Raw genomic sequence first — 19,949 nt, forward strand, 5'->3', positions numbered from 1 at the left:
ATTTCTAACCAAAGCTATAATGGTGCACTGCAAGTAATAAATATTACCTGTTTTCCTTTTACCCGTTAGCCTTTCTACTCTCAGGAGAAAGTAAAACTTTAAACCAAGCAGTAACACCATTAAAAAGTCAGCCAGCTAGAAATCTATTTGCCATGGGAATTCCTTTCATAGTTTTCATGAAGTTATTGGTACAGGTAGACCCACTTTTGGTTTTACCTGTATATACTAATCATGAGCACTATTTTGGAATGTGTTTATATTTGATTTTTCAACTATACAAAGCTTTTGTTTTATGATAATTCGCCCCAAGAATGCCATTATATGTAATTATGTGTGGATAATTTATTGACTGTTTTTAAGCTTGGTTCAATTCTGGTTTCCTTCTGTTGCCTCACATGTCTCTAGGTCATTTTTTTTTTTCTCCGTGGGTGGTCAAGAAACAAATTAAAGTAAAACTAATTGGCAAAGACATACTAGTTTATGAGATAAATCTGCTGTTACATAGGTCATATTTTAAGGCCAAATTGATATGTTTTAGATTATCTAAGATATTGTCTGCTTCCTTCCTCATTAGCCCAGATAATTGAATTCTAACTGCATTTGGTTGTAATTTTATAACTTTCAGTAGATGTTTTCTTTTCTAAAAGGTGAGTTGCTCTCACAGTTAGGTATCTGTAGTATAGAGAGTAGCACCATCAGAGGAAGAGCAGCTGCCAAAGGCCTGCCAAGTTGTACATACTGTAGTTACAGACTAGAGTGCTGTTTTTAGTTAAGAACGTTCATAAAGGAGGTTGTCCTGGTTTGTTTGTTTGCTTGTTTTCCAAAATTCCCTGGGATCTTGAGGTTTAACTCATCAGTCTTGATCAGAATACTAATTTAAAACTTTACAGCAAGAAATTTCTTTCAAAGCATGTCAGCTAATCATGTTGGCTGATTACAAAATCTGTGGGAGAATTTACACGAAAGTACTAAAGAAAGTTGCTGGAAGCATGGAATAAGAGCAAGGGAAATTAGGTGGACTGTCCAGAGTAGCATCACACTCTGGTGACACCAGCTGACACCTCCACTTACGCTGAGCAACTGCTGCACACCAAAGCAAGATACTTATGTTACCTGGTCTATTAAAAATATGTGAACAATTTTTTGTCCTTTAGCTGTTTTTTTTTTTTCCTGGCTTGCATGTGAGTACTACCCCTCTCAATATATTCTTTCTTCAGACACATTGCAACAAATGATTGGACTTGCTTTCATATGTGTCACGTTTCAGGCCAGCCTCTCTCAGCCTAAATTTAAATATTTCCTATCTTTTTTGGTGGAGCACTAGGAGACCAGAGGTAGGGTTGTAGAAATATAGTGAGGGGAGCAGGGCAGGAGGGGGTGGAGGAGGAGGAGACCATTCAAGAGTAACCAGTGGAATAATGCCCCAGCAAGAACAATAGTACAGTAATGTATTCGGTTCCTACTATGAGCCCAGGCCCTGAGGACTCGAATTCAGCAACAGAGGCCTATGTCTGCATAACATTTCCAGTCTTTTTAGCTCCTCAACTAAAGTAACTCTTGTAAGAGCAGTTTCAGTGGAGTGGTACAGTGGAAGCCAGATTGTGCTGGGCTGAGGAGTAAGTGAGAAGTTAGGAATAAAGATGGTGAATAGGCAGGGCCCTTCAAGAAGGTTGATGGTGAGGAGGAGGAGAGCTAGAAGGGCACCAAAGGAAGAGGTTTGTTTTGTTTTGATCTGATTTGTCTGAGGATGGTTGAGTCTTGAACATTTATAGTCTGATGAGAAGGCATCAGTAGTAATGAAGAAATTGAAAGAGCCCCCTGAGCAAGCAATTGAGAAAATAAACTGAATGTCCAGGGGTTAACTCGAAACAATATTGTGGAAGTAGATTTTAGTGAAGGGACATGAAATTGAAGTAGTTCCTGCCTTTAGATTGTAAAGTTTTGGGAATGTTAGGGTGGAAATTAGAGTGGCAGTTCGTTTGCAATAATACGGTAAGAGCAGAGAGGACTGGGCACAGGGGTCGGGAGAGAACCTGTTTCCCAAGAGCTAATGCATCTATCCTCATTGCTGCTTCTGTTCTGTTGCCTTTGTTATCAGCAGTTATCCAGTGTGATTTATTCAGTTTCAGTTAGAAGTGCCTTTAAGGAAAAAATAGCTAGTAAACTCTCAAGCATGGTCGGTTGATATGACAACTTAAGGTAAAAAATTTCTAGTGTTTTTATCTTGTTTATTTTTTACTGTGAAACTATGCAATCATAAGTAAAATAGCTTATGGATTTGCATAAAAAGCTGACATATACAATGAAAGTAAAGCTCTTAGGAATTCTTTAAAACTAGCTTCTATAAAATGATAACTCATTGCTGTTTAGCAACATTCATTGAAGAGCGAATGTGTGTTACTGATCATGTTGTCATTTACATGTATGTGATATTTGTACTTTTGTGAATGATTCTTATTGACCTCAAAACCAGGAAGACAAAAACTTTGGTTGTCACTTTTTGGCAGTCTGGCCTTTTGAGGCTAATCAGTATAGGTATAGGTATAAAGTTATTTTGCTGCTTATTTTCATTGTTTACTACATTTTTACTATTCTGTACATTAATATTGAAATGAAATTCACTTCTTAGCATTTTTGTTGTTTATACTTTCTTCATATTATCTGGTAAGCACCTTTTTTCCTCCTTCAAGTTTTTTGGAAGTGTTAACCTTTTTCTGAACAAGTCAGTAATCTTTTAGAGAAGACCAATTCTAACATTTGCTGTCAATTATATCAGGAGGTAATGCAATAAGACATCTTTCAGATACTTCATTAGCTTGTGACTAATTCACCACTTAACTAGTTTTATTACTGTGAGGGATTATTTAACCTTTTTAAGCTCTTATTTCTTCATCTGTAAAATAATGATAGTAAGTTCCTCCTCATAGTGTAGTGTGAGGACTAAATGAGGTAATTAATGAGTGCTTTTCATAAGGTATCCACACACAGTAAGTGCTGTATACATATTGACTTGATATTGGTGTAAGCAGAGAACAAAAACACATGGGATATGCTATTTGTTAACAGATGTTTTAAATAATAACTACATATTATTATGCAGTTAAGGACATAGTGATATATTGATACAATTGATATCTCTGATGGCTTTGGTTTTTGTTTTTGAATTGACAAATTCAAAGGAATTGTGAGATCTCTTAAAAATATTCGGCTTTGGGATTGTGGAAGTTTTATTAAGTAGACAAAGTTTGCCGCCTCTGTTGAAGTGGGGGAGGATGGTGGTCCTGATAACAAACAACAAAACCTTTCTCAATTCTTTACTAAAAGACATCTATTTTTAGGGCTTCTCCCTGTTTTGTCAGCCACCAGTTGAGCTAATATGCTGAGGACAAAGCACTTAAAAAGAGAAAATTTTAAAAATCATTTTTTGTAGATACAAATTTTAGAGGCATGAAAACTTTTTTGACATTATGATTTAACTATCCCTAGATATATTGAAAACCAAAAAGTTAACTAAAATCCAAAACTTTACAGGGCTCTTAGATGTTTTCTTAGAAGAAGAAGGACTCTTCTGTTTCTTTATAACAAAAATGACCTTTTTAAAAATTTGTTCTTATTGAATTTATTGGGGTGACATTGGTTAATAAAATTACATAGGTTTCAGGTATACATTTCTATAATACAAGATGACTCTTAAGCAGGAATGTAGGCTGGGCAGATTCATTGACAGTACATTTTGATAGTATCTGAAAACTCCCATGAGGATATTACAATAAAGATTTTAGTAATATGAACTTATGTAATAATAGGAAATGTTTGTGGTGCAAATTGATATTGTTAATTGCTTATGTGACATTTTCACTTAACTTTTCTAAATAAAATACAGATTTTTTTTTCTTCACTCACCAAATGATTTAACAAATGACTAATTATAAACCTCAGACATATTGTGGTAGAAAGGTAGTGATTTTTTTTCTGATCCTTTAAGTAAACCTTGCTATTATAGTCTATACTGTATACATCTGTAACATAACTTCAGATACAATTATTTGCCTCTTTTTTTTTTCTTACCATCACCCTTCCTGCTTGGGTTCTCCACACCCATGCATTCCCCATCCCAGTCTCCATAAAAATAAATTTGAAGTGAAGGGTCCTTGGTAAAGCTGGATTGTATAATGTAGGTGTGCTTATCTGGCCTTGAAAGTTGATGTACATATGGATGCTGCTGGTGCCCTGCAAAAAAAAGTAGGAGTTTCTGTGGTGAGTTTTTAGCTTGTCTAGAAGTAACTTTTTATTCAGTGTTTGATTCTGGGGGACTCCTAGAGGGCCTTCCTCTGTGTCTTAGAGAAATACATAGAATCCTTTCCATCCCCAAAAGTCACCTTTTTAGAAGTCTTTATTCTTGTGGACTTTCCTTTATCAGCATAGTACCTACAGTGAGTTTACTTCAAGGTACTGGTAACAACTTCTGTGTTGCATTATCCTATTCCACTTCAGAACTTCCATCTTTTAACTGACTGGTCCCTGGAGTTAGTTCAGATGTGGTGGTCTTGGTCTTTTAACCTTAGGCATTGTTTCCTATTTTCTAGGGTTTGGTTATAGAAATTAGCAATGGAGTCAACTTCATGTATCTTTAGCACGGTTAGTAGTATTTTTCTTAAATGATTTGTTCTTTCAGTGACCTTTTAAAGTATTTGCAGAGTCATGTGAATGTTTGTGCCAACTAAGCAAACATTGGCTCAGATTTTGTTAAGGATAGATTATGATTTGAGCCACAGACTTGGTGAAAGTTAAAATGTGATAAGTTGATATATCACTGAGGACACAGAACATACCATGTATTGAAGTTCTGTTTTCTATAATTCTCACAACAGCATTGAAAGGTAAGAACTGCTAGCCCCTTTTTATAGATAAGAAACTGAAGTTCAGAGAAGGTAAACTCTTAGTTAGTAAATCAGGAAACTGGAATCTGAACCTAGGATCCATTTTACTCCAAGTCCAAGATCTTTCCCCCGTAACATGCTGCCTACCATTTAAGACATACATACACAAGGCCTGTCTGGAAAAAGTCCAGCCATTGTTAATGTAACAAGAATGGTCTGCACAACATTGATGTAACCTGGCATCTAAGGAGAGTGGACTGGAATGTGCATGCATAAACAGTGATGACTTTACTGTGCTAGTCAGTGGGGGCAGTAGAGGCTGTTGAGTGAGCATGTGTACTGTGTGGCCATCACAATAAAAATGACTGAGTTAATAGAGCAACAAATCTGTATCAAATCTTCTATTAAGTTTGAACATTCCTCCATGGAAACTATTCAGATAATTCAGAAGGCCACAGCTATGGGCTACTGGTGATTGACAGCTTCATGCCAACAGCATGCCTCTTGTGCATCATGAGCAGAGTTTTTTGGCAAAACATCAAATCACCCAGGTGACTCAATCTCCCTACAGCCCCGATTTGGCACCCTGCAACTTCTGGCTTTTCCCAAAACTAAAATCACCTTTGAAAGGGATGAGATTTCAGGCCAATAATGAGATTCAGGAAAATATGATGGTGCAGCTGATGGCAATTGGGAGATCTGAGCGAGGTGCCAAGGTGCCGAGGTGCCTACTTTGAAGGGGACTGAGGTATCATTGTACTATGTACATTGTTTCTTGTATCTTGTATCCTCTTCAATAAATGTCTCAATTTTTTATATTACATGGCTGGATACCTTCTGGACAGACCTCATATTTGCCCTATATCTCAGAATAAGGCAAGATATAAATAAGTAAAGTTTTTAAAAAATAGAATAGTATGTCTATAGCTATGATTATATATCCACATTTTATTTGTAATATAGTTGCTGTTAATCTAAGTATGTTGAATTTTCTAAGAAACAGTTTTTGTTTTGTTTTTTTAAAGGTTTTATTTATTTATTTATTTTTAGAGAGGGAATGAGGGGGAAGAGAGGGAGAGAGGGAAACATCAATATGCAGTTGCTGGGGAGTCATGGCCCACAACCCAGGCATGTACCCTGATTGGGAATCGAACCTGCGACACTTTGGTTCACAGCCCGCGCTCAATCCACTGAGCTACGCCAGCCAGGGCCTAGTTTTTGTTTTTTACTGATTCATAACCATACATATAGCAAAAACACACAAATCTTTTAAGTGTACAGTGGGGTGAATTTTTACAGATATTTGTGCCTGTGTGTCACTACTGCCAAGATCAAGATATAATATTAGCCAAAAAAAAAGATATAATATTTGCATCTAACAGGCTCTTTTTTGTCCCCTTCCAGTCAGCATTCAACCCCCATAGGTAACTACTATTCTGAATTACGACCACAGATTAGTTTTGCCTATTTTGAACTTCATAGAAATGGAATTATACAGCATGTTTTTTGTGAATGGCTTTTTTCACACATTATTATCTGTGATAGTTATCCATATTGTTGTCTGTTGTAATAATTCATTTTATTGCCATGTATCTCATTGAATATATATACCATGGTTTATTTTAACCATTCTCCTGTTGATGAGTATTTGGACAGACTTACATGTCTCCCAGTGCATATTTGTCCTCACTTCTGTGGGTTATACACCTGGTACAGTTTCAGTAGATACTTCCAAGCAGTTCTCCAAATGAAGATACCAGTTTATACTCCCATCATTAAAAATGAGAATCCCAGTTGCTCTTTGCCATCAGTAGCTATGGTTAAAATTGTTTTGTTTTAATTTTAGCCATTTTGATGTATGTGTGGTGGTGTCTTATTGTGGTTTTAACGTGTATTTCCTTGATAACTTTTCATATGTTTATTGGCCTTTGGATATACTCCTGTGAAATTCCTGTTCAAATACTTTGGTCATTTTTTAAATTGGATTGTGTCATATTGATTTGTAGGAATTCTTTACATATTCTGGGTGTGAGTTCTTTGACAGTCACATGTATTACAAATGTCTTCTCCCAGGTAGCGCTTGCCTTTTCACTCTCTTAGTATTGTTATTTTGATAAACATGTTTTTAATTTTAGTGAAGTCCAATTTACCAGTTATTTCTTTTATGATTACTGCTTTCTGGGTTTTGTTTAAAACATCTTGCTTTCCCTAAGGTCATGAAAAATAATCTCTGGAATAATCTCCTAAAAAGTTATTTTACCCTTCACATTTAGGCCTACAGTCCAACTGGAGCTGTTTCTGTGTAAGATGTTAGGTAGAATAAAATATTTCTTCTTCACTTGTGAAAATATCTGATTGATCTAGCACCATTTGTTGAAAAGGCTATGTTGTGCCCTAGTCTCTATGAAGATGTGATTTCCCATGGACAAATCTCCAAAGTACAGGCAATCTCCCTAAGTTCTCTATCTTCATACTTTAACTACCTTTAAGATAACCCCATTTACTCCTCAATCATGAGAGCCTCATGTCTACTATTTGTGTATACTATGACTTGAATCTTTCTGGATACCCCCATTACTTGTTTACTCCCCTCTAGTAGGTCTTGGAATAAGCAGAGATAAAAATAGCAAGATTAACACACATCCTTCCCTGTGCATGCACATATGTGTACGTGTTCAGGATATAAAGAAATTGGACCACTGATTAGGACTCCTTGTGGTATGGAGCAAATAGGCCATTAAGAAGGATGAAGAAACATTTATTGAGTTTGTTAAGTAGCTCATCTATCCCTTTTTCTTTTTCCTGTTAAGTAGGACTAACTATATAAAGTCCATATTTTCTATGTAAAAAGTTGATTTGTCTAAGTAAAGCTTAACAGGTAAATTCACTATACAAATAATGTGTCAATTAATAATACGTCAATTAACAAATATTACTGAATTGGCCTGGATATAGAAGAATTTTCTGGAATGTTTTGGGCCTCCTTTACACTGATTGGCTGGCATTCTTGGCTGGAACTTGGGAGTGACACTCTCGCAGGTTTCTGAAGGGTAAGTGGGGCCAGAGCCAAGACCTGCTGAAGGGGAATGTGCACCCAACTTCTTCCATCAATAGGTGACACAGATTTGAGAAATATGGAAATGATAGTACTCTAGGAAGCTGATAGAGCCTGTTGCATCTAGAAGGAAAAATAGAGAGTGTACTTTGCCAAGGTGTGACAGGAAGAAAAATTACTCTCTGAGTCATTGGTTTGGTTCCAAAGTCCCTTATATAGATCTTGGTATTTGCCTTAATATCCAAGTTTGAAATAGGCCTTAAACCAATAAAATTTTATTTTTTAAACAAAAGTTTTAGAAAAAGCAGTAGGTTAATAACCATGAATAGATTTTACTAAAAATAAACATCACAGGTGGTTCTTCAAAAACAAAGTATTATGGGAATGTAAAATGGTACAGCACTCTGGAAAATACTTAACCACTTTTTGTATTTGTTTGTTTTTTACAAAACTAAACATGCACCTACCATAGGGCCCAGTAATCACATTCTTGGGCAGTGTATCCCAGAAAACTGAGAACTTATGTTCACACAAAAACCTGTACATAAATGCTCTTAACATCTTTATTGTGTATACTAGTTAAACATACATTAATTAGTATATTATTAATGTAGTATACACTAGTATACACACTATTTATAATAATAAAACACTGAAATAACCCATATGTTTTTCAGTTGGTGAATGGTTGAACAAATAGGTATATTTGTATAGTAGAATACTGTTCAACAGTAAAAAATGATTTGATCTATTGATACATGCAGCAACCAGGATGGACCTTAAGGGAATTATACTAAGTGGAAAAAGTTAACCTCAAAAGGTTACGTGCTATAAGATTCTATTTATATAACACTCTTGAAGTGACAAAACTATGGAGATGGAGAACAAATTAGTGGTGGGACAGGGATGGGGTGGGGAGTAGGAATAGTTCTATATCCTAATAGTGGTGGTAGTTACACACATCTGTGCACCAAATAAATTGACCAGAACTACACACCAACACAAAGGGTTGCACGGTTTTGTTTTGTTTTGTTTTGTTTTGAATGATAAAACTGAGTAAGCTCAATAGTCTAGTTAGTAATGTACCAACAAGGTCAGTTTCCTGTTTTGCTATTTTACTAGAGCTTATATAGGTACCACCATCAGGGGAAGCTGGGTGCAGGGTGCCCAGGACTATACTATTTTTTGCAACTTTGTTAGTCTGTTATTATTTCAAAATAAAAAGTTAAAAAAATAAGGTATGTTGCACACCAGTGTTCATAGTAGCATTATTTACAACAACTAAAGGTGGAAGCAACCCAACTATCCATCAACAGATGAATAGTTTATATACATACAGTGAAAATATTCAGCCTTAAAAAGGGTGAAATTTTGATATTTGCTGCAACATGCATGAACTTTGAGGACATTATGGTAAGTGAAATAAAGCCAGTCACAAAAGAACTGATACTGTATGATTTCACTTATATGAAGTACCTATAGCAGTCAGATTCATAGAGATGAGGTAGAATGGTGGTTGCAGGAGCTGGGGCGGGGATAATTTTTCATGACTTGCTCATTTCTTTCAAGTAACTCTCAGTGACTGACCAGTCATTGACCCCAGAGGTCCTTTTCAGAATTTTGAAGCCTTTCTCTACTAACCAGCTGTATGACCTTTGAGAAAGTTGATCATCGGTCAGCCCCATTTTCCTCATCTCCAAATTAAATTAACATGGTTTCTGAGGTACTTTCTCTCTAAAACTGCAAAAACATATGAAATTTTATCCTGAGAGCTGGAAGAAAGTGGTATTTTTTAGCTTGCAAAACTGGTTGAATTTTACAGTAAACATTTCCCTCATGTATCTGACTGGCAACTGTGAATTGTAGGAAGTAGCCACTCATTGTTTATGAGCTAATTTTACTCTAGGACTTTGGTTGTTAATCCTCCCTTTGCTTTTAATGTTAGTCTGCCTGTGGTACTTTTGACAGTTTAGTACAGAGGAACAAAATAACCTAAACATATATTCCATTTAAGAGTTAAATGTGTTTAGAAAAAGACAATAAAATAAAGGATATGGGAAGGATTAAATAAATGAGATTATATTAATTGCTTGACTGGGGAAAAAATTTACTTAGATCTTTGCTTTAGATCATATACTAAAATAAGTTATAGATGTTTTAAAATTAAATGTTAAAAAATAAACTCTAAAAGTAGAAAAAAGGTGATACTATTTATTAAATCTTAAGCTTATATGATAGCAAAAAATCAAGAAAATTATTAATGAGAAGATCAATTTGGTTTGACCCTTAAAAATTAATTTGGGAAAACAGTTTGGCAGTTTCTTATAGAATTAAACATACACACTATATCCTGGCATTCATACTCCTGGGCACCTACAGTAGAGAAATGAAAACTCATATTCTGATAATAGTCTGTACATAAATGTTCATAGCAGCTTTATTTGTAATTGTAAAATATAAGGAACAACCAAAATATCCTTCATGGAGTGAATGGAGAAACAAAACTGTGGTACATCTGTATAATAGAATACTACTTAGCAATAAAAAGGAATTACCTATTTTTAATGTATTTTATTGATTAAGCTATTACAGTTGATGAACTCCTGTAACTTGACCTTATCTGGGAAGCACTTTATCTGCCCTTTTATTGTAAAGATAGCTTGGCTGGATAGAGTAATCTTGGATGTAGGTCCTTGCCTTTCATGACTTGGAATACTTCTTTCCAGCTCCTACTTGCCTGCAAGGTTTCTTTTGAGAAATCAGCTGCTAGTCTTATGGGAACTCCTTTGTAGGTAACTGTCTCCTTTCCTCTTGCTGCTTTTAAGATTCTCTCCTTCTCTTTAATCTTGGGTAATGTAATTATGATGCACCTTGGTGTGTGCTTCCTTGGGTCCAACTTCTTTAGGACTCTATGAGCTTCCTGGACTTCCTAGAAATCTATTTCTTTTGCGTGATTGGGGACATTCTCCTCCATTATTTGTTCAAGTAAGTGTTTGATTTCTTGCTCTTCCTCTTTTCCTTCTGACACCCCTATGATTCTGATGTTGGAATGCTTAAAGTTGTCCCTGAGGTTCCTAAGCCTTTCCTCATTTTTTGAATTCTTGTTTCTTCATTCTGTTCTGGTTGAATGTTTATTTCTTCCTTCTGCTCCAAACTGTTGATTTGAGTCCAGTTTCCTTCCCATCACTGTTGGTTCCCTGTACATTTTCCTTTATTTCACTTTGCATAGCCTTCACTCCTTCCTGTATTTTGAGACCATACTCAACCATTTCTGTGAGCATCCTGATTACCAGTGTTTTGAACTGTGCATCTGATAGGTTGGCTGTATTTTCACTGCTTAGTTGTATTTTTTCTGGAGCTTTGATCTGTTATTTCATTTGAGCCATATTTTTTTTTTTTTTTTTTTGGTCTCGGCAAACCTTATTACTTAGTAAGGGGCAGAGCCTTAGGTATTTACCAGTCTGGGCAACCCAGGTTACTGCCTTGTGGCAGTATATGTGGGGGACAGATCTGAGAGGGAATAGTGCCACTCGCTTGGTTTTTGGCAGGCTTGCAGTCATCTCCCCTGCCACCCATAAGCAAATTGGCCCTTCTGGTACTGATTCCCGGTAGGTGGGTTTGTGTACATTCTAGGACCCTGTGTGTCTCTCCAATGAACTCTCCTGTGAGGCTGGGAGTTTCTCCCACAACCCCCACAGGTTTTTTCAGTCAGGTTTTGAGGCTTTATTTCTCCACCCTGGAACCCTGAGTTGTACAGTCTGTCTCACTCCACAGTTGTTCCTCTCAGTTTATCTGCACATAAATGTGGGACTACCTGCTCCTGCTACCTCCTTGCCACAAGTCCTCTCTGCCCTGGCTGCCCATCTCGCCCCCCTACTGATCTGGATGAATGTTTCTTCTTTAACTTCTTGGTTGTCAGACTTCCATACATTTCGATTATCTGGCAGTTCTAGTTATTTTTTGTTTTTAAATTTGTAGTTGCCCTTTTGATTGTGCAAGGTGGCAAAGCATATCTACCTACACCTCCATCTTGGCTAGAAGTTCAGGAATGAACTGTTGATACATGCATGAACATAGCAAGGGCATTAAGCTGAGTGGAAAACGACAATTTCAAAGGGCTACATGTTGTATGATTCCATTTATATAACTCTCTTGAAGTAGCAAAATTATAGTGATAGAGGACAGATCATTGATTGCCAAGAGTTAGGATTTAGGGAAGGATGTGACTATTAAGGGGAAACATGAAGGGCTTTATATTGATGAATATTATTAAAGTATTTTTGCAATAGTTCTTATCCCAGTTGTAGTGATGGTTACTCAAAAAATCTAATGTATACATGTGATAAATATCCCAGAACTACACACAAAGGAAAAAAAACTGGTGAAATGTAAACAGGTTCTCGAACAGAGTTAATAGTGTTGTACTGATGTCAGTGTCCTGGTTTAATCATTTACTATCATTATTTACCATATTATTGGGGGGAAACTAAGTGGAATATATATAGTAACTTTCAATTTCTTGTGCATCTTAAATGATTTCAAAATTGAAAATTATAAAAAAATTGTGGTACATGCAATGAAATATTATTCAATGCTAAAAAGAAATGAGCTATCAAGCCATGAAAAAACATGGAGGAACCTTTAATGCCTATTAGTAAGTGAAATAATCCAATCATATAATATGTACAGGCTACATATGTTCTGTATGTTTCCAACCATATGACATTCTGGAAAAGGCAAAACTATACAGACAGTAAAAAGATCAGTGGTTGCCAGGGTCAGGGGAGACGAGGGATGAATAGGTGCAACACTCAGGACTTTTAGGGTGAAATTACTCTGTATGAAACTAAAATGGTGGACACATGTCTTTATACATTCATCCAAACCCAAGGAATGCACACCAAGAGTGAACCCTAATATAAACCATGAACTTCGGGTAATAATCATGTGTTGATGTAGTTCATCAGTTGTAACAAATACCACTCTGGAGGAAGATAGTCATAATAGAGGAGACTATGCATATGGGAAATCTCTGTACCTTCTGCTCTTTTGCTATGAATCTAAAACAGAAAGTCTGTTCAAACAAACAAGAGACCAGAATCAACCTGAGTCAGAAATGAACATTGAAAAGCAAAGCAAAGACAATATCTGTAGCAATTATTAGCAATAAAAAATTTATGCCTTTTTTTAAATGATTTTATTTATTTACTCTAGAGGGAAAGAGAGGGAGAGAAACATCAGTGTGCAATTGATACTTCAATAGGTTGCCTCTCACATGCCCCCAAGAGGGGACCTGGCCCACAATCCAGGTATGTGTCCTGACTGGGAATCAAACTGGCAACCTTTCAGTTCATAGGCCAGCACTCAATGCATTGAGCCACACCAGCAAGGGCTTCATGTCTTTTATTTATAAAGAACTCATACAAACTCTTAAGGTAAGCCTTGAGTGAACTGGAAAGCAAGTGCCCCAAAAGAGAATTTTGTGGATATATTCTTATAAGTGTTATTTGAAATTTTCTGGAATCCCCAAATTTAGCAATGCACTATGCATGCTCTTGGAAACATACACTAGAAGAGGGAAAAATTTTTGGCCTATTATTATAGCTGTGAAAAGTAACCTCACCAAAGAGGAAAATAGTTTAAAAGATACAAAACAGAGTATTGTAAATTTGCATTGTTTTGAAGTAGCTTAGAGAATTTTGAAAGATCTTGTTATATGCAATCTATTCTCAAAAAATATCTCTTTTTTTCCAGGTATAAATTAATTGTTTGAAAGCAGCTGAACAATGGAGCCAGACATCATTCGAATGTACTCTTCATCCCCACCACCACTAGACAATGGAGCCGAGGATGAGGATGATGATGAATTTGGGGAATTTGGTGGGTTTTCAGAAGTTAGCCCCTCTGGTGTAGGATTTGTTGATTTTGATACACCAGATTATACTCGTCCCAAGGAAGAGTTTGTACCTTCAAACCATTTTATGCCAATTCATGATTTCTCAGAAAATGTGGATAGCCTTACAAGCATTAAGTCCATTAAAAATGGTAATGATAAGGACATCACTGCTGAACTTTCTTCTCCTGTGAAAGGACAGTCGAATGTTTTACTCTCTACCACCAGCAAAGAAGTAATTCCATCTAAAACTTTAGATTCTTCCAGTGATGGCAAAGAAAGTCCAGGAAATTTAAATAAAATAACAGAGCAGAGACAGAATGTTGGAACACCTGAAAGTTTCTCTCCAGGAGATTTTAGAACTGATATGAATCTTCATCAAAACAAGCAGTTAGAGAGCTGCAATGGTGAAAAGCCTCCTTGTCTGGAGATTCTAACAAATGGGTTTGCGGTATCAGAAACTGTAAATCCTCAGGGAACAGATGACCTGGACAATGTAGCGGATTCAAAAGGAAGAAAGCCTCTTAGCACTCATAGTACTGAGTATAATTTAGATGGTGCACATAGTCCCACTGAGGAATTTGCAGATTTTGCCACATTTTCCAAAAAGGAAAGGATACAAGTAGAAGAAATAGGATGTGCAGTTTTAAATGATACAGAAGCACTAACCATTCAGGAAAACAATAAAATTAATAGGGTCAATGAACTGAATTCTGTAAAAGAAGTGTCTTTGGGTAGAAGCTTAGATGATAAAGGAGACATTGAGGGAGAGGATCAGGTTTGCATTTCAGAAATAAGCATGAAGAGTAACGGAGGTTTCAGTAATAAAAAACAAGGCCTTCCAGCATTGCCACGGGATGAATTTTTAAATTCAAGTATTCAATCAAATACTTGGAGTTTGGTAGACTCAGCTGATAATTCAGAAGCCAGTAGGGTAGAACAATGTAAAACTGAGGAAAAACTTGATTCATTTACTTCTATATGTACTGATGTATGCATGGATTCTATTAAAACTTTGGATGTTGAAGATAAAGTTAGTTCTTCTAAAGAAGAAAGTAGGAAGTTTACTGATTCCCAAAGCCCCAGCATTGATCCTACAGAAGAAAATGCATTGGATGATTCTACCAGTGTAAAAAATGGTGATAGTAGCAACAACTTTGTGACTTGCAAAGATACCAATGAGGATGATTTTGGTGACTTTGGCACAGCCAGTGGCACAACTCCACCTTTTGTTACTGGTACTCAAGAGTCAATGAGTGATGTCACTTTTGAAGAGTCCTCAGAGCACTTTCCACATTTTAGTGAACCAGGTGATGACTTTGGAGAATTTGGGGACACACATGCTGTTTCTTGCCAAGAGGAAATTATATTTACTGAGTCAGACCGAAGACAGAATTCTGATAGTTTTTCAGAGGAATGTAAGTTGGCGAGAAATTCTGCAGGAACGGAACATGTTTCAAAACTAAAAATTGGGCAAGAAGGTGATTTTGGAGATTTTGATTCTGTGCCAAATAGTCAAGATGACTGCAGTGCTTTTCAAGACTCGGATGATTTTGCAGACTTCAGTTCAGCTGGTCCTAGCCAAGCTGTAGATTGGAATGCTTTTGAGGATGGACAGAAAGATAGTTGCTCTTGGGCTGCTTTTGGAGACCAGCATGTTGCTGAATCTCATCATCGAAAGGAAGCCTGGCAGTCACATAGGACAGATGAAAAGACTTATACTCTGGAAACCCCCAAAATGCATGGTGTCCCTTTAGCAACTTCCCAAGGAGCAGTTGCTGGTGGCCACTTACAGGAAACAGCTACTTCAGTTCAGGTATTTACTGATTTTCTCTATTTTATATGACATATGCTGTGGAGGCTTCTAATTTAGCTTTTCAAAAAAATATTTTAAAATTGGGTGCCTGTTAAGGAGTTTATGATACATAATACTTGCCTGATTTGTAGATCAGTTACAGTTTGACAAGCCTTTGGTAAACTTGAAATAGACAGTCCTACAATAATGGTTGGTAAAGTTTTTCTTTATCTCAATGAGTTTTTTAATATTTAAAGACATTCATCAACTTGGTTTTTTGATGAATATAAATATAACTTATGTAAAAATTCACTAATTAGCTAATGATTCCAGTCAATTTTTTCAGCTTAACAGTGATTTTAAAAGAAGGTTAAGCTGAGATTTAGAAGGCTTTTTTTTTAAGCTTCAGAAAACAGTTTCTTAATTTTGCTCTATCAGAGACCTAGGAAATTGGAGTACAGTTTTGATAGCAGAAGAGAGTAATCAGAATTTGAAACTTAAGGCTGTAGGGACTTGAAGGATAGAAAAAGAATTTGAAAAAAGACGATTCAGACCTCATACTTTAAGAGCTACCAAAAGACCTGGGGTAAGGGTGTGAGAGAGAGATTAAAGTTTAGACTTCGTAAGAAACAACCATGAATGACTGACTATGGCTATATTTATTTGCTTATAATTTCTTACAAAAAGGTACATTTACAGTTCCTCTTCTTGTTGAGTGGGAATGTCAGGAAGAATATTTTTCACCCCATGTACTTTATCCTCTTCTGGTCTAGTCTCTTTCAGAGAAGATTCATTAACATTTATTTTAACCTAAAATAATCCCTAGAGGTGAAGCTTGGTACCCGAGTTGCTTTACCTTTCTTCAGCCTCGGGGGTGTGAAAGAGAACACTTGGAAATAACTGCTTTATGCAGACAATTGACATATGTAACACTGGCCCACAGGCTTATTTTAAAGATACTGAGAACAAAATCAGAATCTGTAAATTCTACATCTCCAGTTATTGTTTGCTAAGCAAACCATTTTTAATTGGAAATATTTCCAGAATCTGAATGTTAATTGAAATGGTTATACACCATTGCTTTAACACCTTTAATACTTTAAGATATTGTCAAAATTATGGTATTACCAGTTGCTGTACAGCTAATCACTTTTCATTTGACTTTGAGTGTCTGAATAGCTTGATTTACTAATTTAGTTATTACATGGTTTGGCTAATATGTGTTACTTCTGATGAGGAATTCATTATTGAGGTAGAAGCTTAATAAGGAGTACATTAATTATATAATGCAAAGCAAAGACTGTTGGTTTTGACCTAATTCTTTTCCTGTTTAGTTTCATCTTACGCATGTATAGAGTAACACTGGTATTGGATTATCATTCATTTATAGCCTTAGAACTTTCAACATTGTCAGATAATGAATTTTTAAAGGATCACTCTAAAAAGGAAAATTTTTTTGCATTATACCAGTTGATTGAAGTTATTTATTTACAATTGGATAACAATACAGGAGGTAATAAAGTATGTGGGCCTTAAGGAATCTTACAGATCTGAGTTTGAATTTTGACTCAGCCTCTTACAAGGTTTATGATTTAGTACAAGTTACCTGTGAACTCAGTTATCTGTAATGTCTACTTCAAAGGACTTTAGTGAAGATAAAATGATAGTAAATTTTAAAATGAGTGAAAAAAATCTACTGAAAAATTAGAAGTTTGTGTATGATTCTATTTTATAAAACTGTATAGATGTGGCAAGATGCATTAAGATTTCTGAGATTTGTTTAGCTCAGTCCTCGGGTTTTTATTTTTGTTGAATGGGTTATACAAAATGAGCAGAGGTTGGAGGTGGTTGATAGAATGGAAAAACTGCTGGAAAGGGCTGGAAGAGAACTTTGGAAGAAAGTTGAGGTGGAGAATAACGGGTAAGCCCTGCTAGCTAAGTGAGTAGTTGGAAGTGACTGTCATTCTTTTTCTGCTGATGTGAAGGAGGCCTGTGGCCTGCAGTTTCTTCCGTATCAGAATCGGCTGGAAAAGTCCATTAGTTTTCTAGGAGAGGATTGAATTATTAATACTTTCTAAAATGTTTCTCATAGTTACTACAATGTTGCAGACAGCACAGAAACCCTCAAATAACTAATGACAGTAAACATTATGTTTTTTAACTGTAAAATTTAAAATGACTCGTTCCTTTTCAATCTTAACCTGGATGCAGCAACTCTCTTCTGAATAGAGTACTCTCAAGTGGTTTTGTGCAAATTCTGCTTTAACAAAATGTTGCATAAGTCTTAGAATTCAGAGCTCAGTTAATTCAATTAAACAAACATGAGGAATGATTCTTTGTTTTGTGAAATCAGACAAAGAGTGTAGTTGTCATTTCAGATATCTGACTTTTCACTACATTTGGTATGTGGCATTGTCCAGGTCCCTATTTTGTAGTACTTTCCTTTTTTTCAGCCTACCAAAGGATATCTTCACCTTTTCAATAAAATATATTTTCCTTGGGTCGAGGGACAATCAGTTATTGCAGCTTTATTGAAGTAATTTGTTACTTAGGGGAAAAATCATCCAAGAAGAAATCTTTCAAAGTTATAAAGTGTTGTTAGACAAACTAATTCTTAGGTGTGGATCCAGCAAGCCTCAAAGATGAGTTTAAACCTTGATGTAAAAGCCATATGTGACCACTTCTTGAGAAATATTCTTCCTCTATAGTGAATTTTTTTTGAGAACCCAGAGTTCAGTATTATTCCATTCGCTTGTTAACATTCTTATAAATTGTAAACAAAAGCAAACAGTGGTATCCGTTCTTACTTTTGGGGCTAAGATTTAAAACAAAACAAAATGACAACGAAAATCAAAATCCCCCTTACTTTCAAAGCTGTCCTTTTTTCCAAAAGACCATTGTGTATACTGTTTTACAGTTCCCTCCCTCCCTCCCTCCCTCACTCCTCTCCATGTTTTATTTTTTCACCTGTTAATGTTTCCAGAAAGGAACCTTGACTGAGGGCCAAGATGCCTTTTTCTTGGATGTATAGTAAAGGAGATAATGTCATAAGCACTACGTTTAACTTTGAACTTTTGTATCGCTGTGATGTTATTAGAAAATTTAGGTAATTAGTGAGTAATTTTTTTATATCAATTGGCTGTAGAAAAGAAAGCTATGAGTCATTCTTTCTTATTAGCCATCTAATTGATATTTCTACTTGGAAAATATTTTAGATGAAGATTTATTTTGAGAGCTTTAAATATTAAGAGTATCACAAAAAGGAAAATGAAGAGAATCACTAATACTTTGGCTTATGTTATTTTGAGATTTATTGGTTTGCTCACCAGAAAGTTAGCATTCTCAAACTGAGTGTAACTAATCCTATATTTTCACCTTTGTTTGTTAATTATCCGCCTAAATTATATGCAAGTTTTCCTTTATTTGGAGGACACTTGAATTTATTACTGAAAACAATTGTAAGCAACAAAAGATAAAAACTTCTAGTTATAAAATAAGTAAGTCCTGGGGATGTAATACAAGGCATGGTGATCATAGTTAATACTGTATTTTATACTTGAAAGTTGCTAAGAAAGAAGATCTTAAAAATTCTAATCACAAGAAAAATTTATAGCTGTGTGGTGATATATGTTAATTAGACTTAACCGTGGTGGTCATTTTGCAGTATATACATGTACAATCATTATGTTGCACACCTGAAACTAATATAATGTTATATGCCAATTACAGCTCAACAAACTCAGGTTTTGGCCTTATAGCTCTTTGCTAATCTGAAATATTTGGGTGGAAATTCCTTTTGTTATTTTTCCTTCAGAAAATGTGAAATTCTGGACTATGACTCCAAAATACTGTGTCTGACATAAATAACACCTTTTTTTTTTTTTACAAAATCATAAGCATGTAATTCTGTAACATAAGAATATCACACTGAAGCACACCATATAACATTTGAAGTGAAGTGTTCAAATTAAAACTATAAATTATTACACCCATATTAATTACTCCACCAACCATGCTGAAGCAGGCATTACCTCTGTTGGGCCCTATAGATAGAAATGCTTTATTACATTTATCTAGAAATGATGCAGAAGGTGCAAAGCATTTTTTTAGAGCACAGTAAATATCATATTCATCACTCTTATATAGCTTGAAATTAGGAATTGATAAGTATACAATTGTAGGTTGTACAATACTTGATAACTTAATATTTAATGGTGTTGAGGCATAAGGTATCCTTTTAAATGGAATATTAAGTTACTCAGTGGATTTTATGTTTCTTCTAAACTTCCACTTAAGAGCAAGACCTAATGCTATCAATATTAAAAC

At 35.5% G+C, this 19,949-nt stretch overlaps 1 protein-coding gene across 2 annotated transcripts in view; it reads left to right on the top strand.

Moving 5' to 3' along the window:
* Positions 1-19,949, top strand: part of AFTPH (aftiphilin) — a 63,396-nt gene that overhangs the window by 12,038 nt on the left and 31,409 nt on the right. For both annotated transcript variants that reach the window (XM_028517221.1, XM_028517222.1), the window contains exon 2: positions 13,690-15,644. In XM_028517221.1, coding sequence (XP_028373022.1) covers positions 13,722-15,644 — 1,923 coding nt within the window. In that variant the 5' untranslated portion in view covers positions 13,690-13,721. The remainder of the gene's footprint in view (positions 1-13,689; positions 15,645-19,949) is intronic.

This window comes from Phyllostomus discolor, chromosome 6, assembly GCF_004126475.2.
Source record: "Phyllostomus discolor isolate MPI-MPIP mPhyDis1 chromosome 6, mPhyDis1.pri.v3, whole genome shotgun sequence".
Taxonomy (NCBI): Eukaryota; Metazoa; Chordata; class Mammalia; order Chiroptera; family Phyllostomidae; genus Phyllostomus; species Phyllostomus discolor.